This window comes from Vollenhovia emeryi, unplaced genomic scaffold (assembly GCF_000949405.1).
Source record: "Vollenhovia emeryi isolate VEMERY1.0 unplaced genomic scaffold, V.emery_V1.0 DF939136.1, whole genome shotgun sequence".
In the NCBI taxonomy this organism is placed as follows: Eukaryota; Metazoa; Arthropoda; class Insecta; order Hymenoptera; family Formicidae; genus Vollenhovia; species Vollenhovia emeryi.
Genome location: NW_011967230.1, coordinates 1,750,362 through 1,754,119, shown reverse-complemented (window position 1 = coordinate 1,754,119; position 3,758 = coordinate 1,750,362). Strand labels below are relative to the sequence as shown.

The following is a 3,758-nucleotide window of genomic DNA, read 5'->3' as shown; positions in this document are numbered from 1 at the left end:
TTTCGTATCTCGATAACTATTCGTCCAAGCGCAAAATAGTACAATACTTTTCTGTTTGTCTTAGTCCCCTCTACCTTCCCATGACCGGACGTCAAAGTCTTGCGTAGCACCCTGTAGATTAGAATAGCTAATTGCGATTTTTAGTTACGCGGAGTAACATTTGTAAAAGATTAGAGTTACAAACAATCCCAATAATTCGATTATTAATTGTGGGCCTCAAAATGGGTTGCCGTCTTTTCTCACAAAATACATAAACGTATATACTTGTAGTACAGTAGTACAGTAGTATTATATTTAAAATAAAATAATAATTGTGTTTGATGGAAGATGCAAGAATATTGCATTAACTAATATATACATATATTATATACACATACATTACTTATTTTATATACACTCACATATTTATGTATATACATATACATACATATAGTTTGTAAATTCAACCCACAAGTTTCCAGAAAGTGTCATCGGCACCATAAAAATCATTTTCGTAAATGAATCTGCTATTGAAAACCTGCCACAACACCGCTATAGCATACGAACAGGGTGTTCGAAAAAGGGGCCTTGAAAATATCTCAAAAACTATAAGTTATATAACTGATCTAGTTAATACCCCGTATGCTGTAGCGATGTGTAAAAACCCGTTTTCCAACGTACATCACCTTCATTTGTGTAAAAATGATTCCTGTGTCTTTGGCAATTTGTTGGTTGAATTTAGGAAAACCGTGTATGTGTGTGTGTTATACGTAATCGAAAGTGTGTCATATAGTTGTGCACTAGTTGATAATAAATATTGATTCTATATTCTCGTGTTAATATGATAATACGTTCATATTCACTTATAAATCTTTACCTGTTCCTTATAAACGAGTACGAATTTTTTGACAAAGTCTTCAGAATCGAATACAGCAGTAGCATTTATCAAGCGATTTTTTACAAATCCACGTATCTAAAACAGATTTTTAACATTTACATTTATAAATAATATTACAATGTTATATGCAGTATCTTTATTCTTATATCATATAGTCTTTTCAGAAGTTCTAATGTATCTTTTCTCTGTTTCATGATTAAAATAATTATACTGAGAATATAAACAAGTTTAGTGTAATGGAAATAACATACAAGTATAGCGGTGACGTTTGTAAAATTTACCTTATCAAGCGATTCCTTAGTGTATACATGATTTATAATATCAATTAATGCTGCTACAGTGCTAATTTCTCTGAAAAACAAAATAAACGTTTTTTTAATTAACAACTAGGATTTATTGTCATGGTTATAAGCACAATATATACAGAAAAAATTGTATGTACTTCGGTTTGACTTTAAACCAATTGTTTAATATATAATCGAGCACGAGTTTATTTTGTGTTGGAATATATTTCGCATTGTTCATAGCGATGGTATGAAAAAAATTAATATCATCAAATGCATCTCTTCTTATTCCCATAAACTGGGGTTGGTCAGCATCTTCTGTTACATTGATATAAAAATATTTAGAGCAAGCCAGGAATTCTAAACACTTTCTTCTATCGTTTTGAAAAAGAGTTCCATTCTCACACATAAGATATACTTTTTCAAAAACACTTAAAGCAGCTATTTTTAAACCATTACAAAATGTCCATTTTTTCCACCCCGGCAATAATTTATTATGTCTGAAAAAACAGGTCATAAAAATCAGTTTAAAAATCCTGTAACTTAAATGTATATTTTTATGAAATAATTTGCAAAATTCAAGCAATGTGAGTAAGATAAAAGTATATTTAAAAAAGAATGTCGTAAAATGAATTACATTGGACTTGATAGATGCCATTCTAATTTGTTCAGGGCCATTTGATTGCATTGACTTTCGGAATCACTGAAATCACATATCCATTTTATAGCTTCCTGCCTTAAGCATTTAGTAAAATAATTTTCCTGTGGATCTTCCTCGTATCCAATTATCTCACCAACTGGTTCTAATCGTGTGAATAAAATATCCTAAATTGTAAAATTAAACGATTTTATATTTATGATGTTTGAAAAAGTCATGGAGCGTACGAGTAGTTAAGAACATAAGTATGTATTTAAGAATTAAAAAAGGAATAAATATAACATGAAATGTCATAAAAAATTAAAAGGTTATTTATTTCTCTTTTGGGTTCAAATATTCCACATGGTTTATCTTATGCTCGTATAACTAATGAACGAATGCTCTCGAAATGAATATATCTTTACATAATTTATTATTAATAGTAATTCACTATTCATAATGTTATCATTTTGATTAAAAATTAATTAATGTGTGAATAAAAATACTATTACGAAACGTATAATTACCATACATCATAGTGTTCTTATTTCTTCATGATATTTATAATTTCTAAGGACTAGATAGTATATAGCATAAATATTGATATGTTAAAACAATGTTTTAGGACTTTACAATTGAATTTGATGTTATTAAGATCAGCTGTGGTAATTTCTGAATTTAAAAATAAGAGATTTAGAATTTTAGAAGAAAGATGCACGTATGTATATACGTGCGTGACGGATGTTTCGAATTTGAAGTAAGCGCTTTAATACTTTTATATCTTAAAAGTTAGCTGAAATGTAATCATTAGAGGTAACACTAAGTACACGTACACCAGCCATCAATGATAATTCATGTATAAGGTAACATGTGTATTATATAATTTTACTTAGTATTTGCAATAAAATACTGACAATTTGCATTTTCTATCTTTGAATAAAACTACGGAAACACGTAACAGAATCAGCGTTAGCTACGTCATATTTCATTGAAGCTTTTCTGACAATTCATACTTCATCACTAAGCAAACGTTTAGATTCAACATTTTCCAACATCCTTTACCTTGAAGAAGTCTCCATTATCTGGGAAAGGAATGATGTAAGACGTGCGTTCAATAGCTTTAATCATGGGATACCATGCTATATAATCTGTGTCCTGCATTAGGTAACTCGTAAGGGTCCAAAATATAGAAGAATTGAGGTGACCCGTTATGGTAAAATAAGCTGCATCGTCAATTATTTGTGCACGATTAAGAACATGAATATTTGTATAGTTGTAAGAATTGATGTAACGTGCTATATTTTGCCAAATGTTCGCATAAATAGTACCGTATGTGACACGATAATATCCTGTATTAAAATTAATACAATTGATCACTAATCCTGATAATTAATATGACATTTGACAGTAAACATTTCCTAACTTTGTCTTTTTCAAATATGTTCAAAGAAATATAAATAAATTTGCATATATTTAAATATCCTATATATTTTCTCGATAATGCGATTATAATCTATTATTCTATAACGTAAAAGTTATCTACAAAATTTGTTTTTATTATAAATTTAAATGCATTACTGAATTAATTAATGTGTTTGATAAAATGTATGTGGTTGGAGTTACACAATTTCCTTTTATTGTTTTACTTAATCCTGATTATACAGGGTGCTACGCAAGACTTTGACGTCCGGTCATGGGAAGGTAGAGGGGACTAAGACAAACAGGAAAGTATTGTACTATTTTGCGCTTGGACGAATAGTTATCGAGATACGAAATTTTAAAAATCGCCGTATTAGCCCAACCTACTGGCGAATGTAAGCGCGCGGTGAGGTGACCGGCCTAGCGGCCCCGCGCGGGGAGACGTGCGAGCGGTCGCGTAAGCGGCGGACGGGCAGCGGCGCGCCTCGCCTCCCTACTCCTCGCCCCGCACCGCCATTCTATTCCTCGCCGAACACCGCCT

The 3,758-nt window shown here is 31.2% G+C and overlaps 2 protein-coding genes across 5 annotated transcripts in view; one reads left to right on the top strand and one right to left on the bottom strand.

The window, feature by feature from the left end:
* Positions 1–3,758, top strand: part of LOC105567616 (SH3 domain-containing protein 19) — a 32,485-nt gene that overhangs the window by 14,252 nt on the left and 14,475 nt on the right. The gene's annotated exons all lie outside the window — the stretch shown is intronic.
* LOC105567614 (glutamyl aminopeptidase-like) overlaps positions 1–3,758 on the bottom strand; it is a 14,161-nt gene that overhangs the window by 3,011 nt on the left and 7,392 nt on the right. The window contains exons 8-12 of one of the 3 annotated variants that reach the window (XM_012022603.1): positions 2,861–3,147; positions 1,799–1,986; positions 1,320–1,661; positions 1,159–1,228; positions 857–952 (exon numbers count right to left, since the gene is read on the bottom strand). In XM_012022603.1, coding sequence (XP_011877993.1) covers positions 857–952; positions 1,159–1,228; positions 1,320–1,661; positions 1,799–1,986; positions 2,861–3,147 — 983 coding nt within the window. The remainder of the gene's footprint in view (positions 1–856; positions 953–1,158; positions 1,229–1,319; positions 1,662–1,798; positions 1,987–2,860; positions 3,148–3,758) is intronic. The other 2 variants (XM_012022605.1, XM_012022604.1) reach the window with 2 other exon arrangements.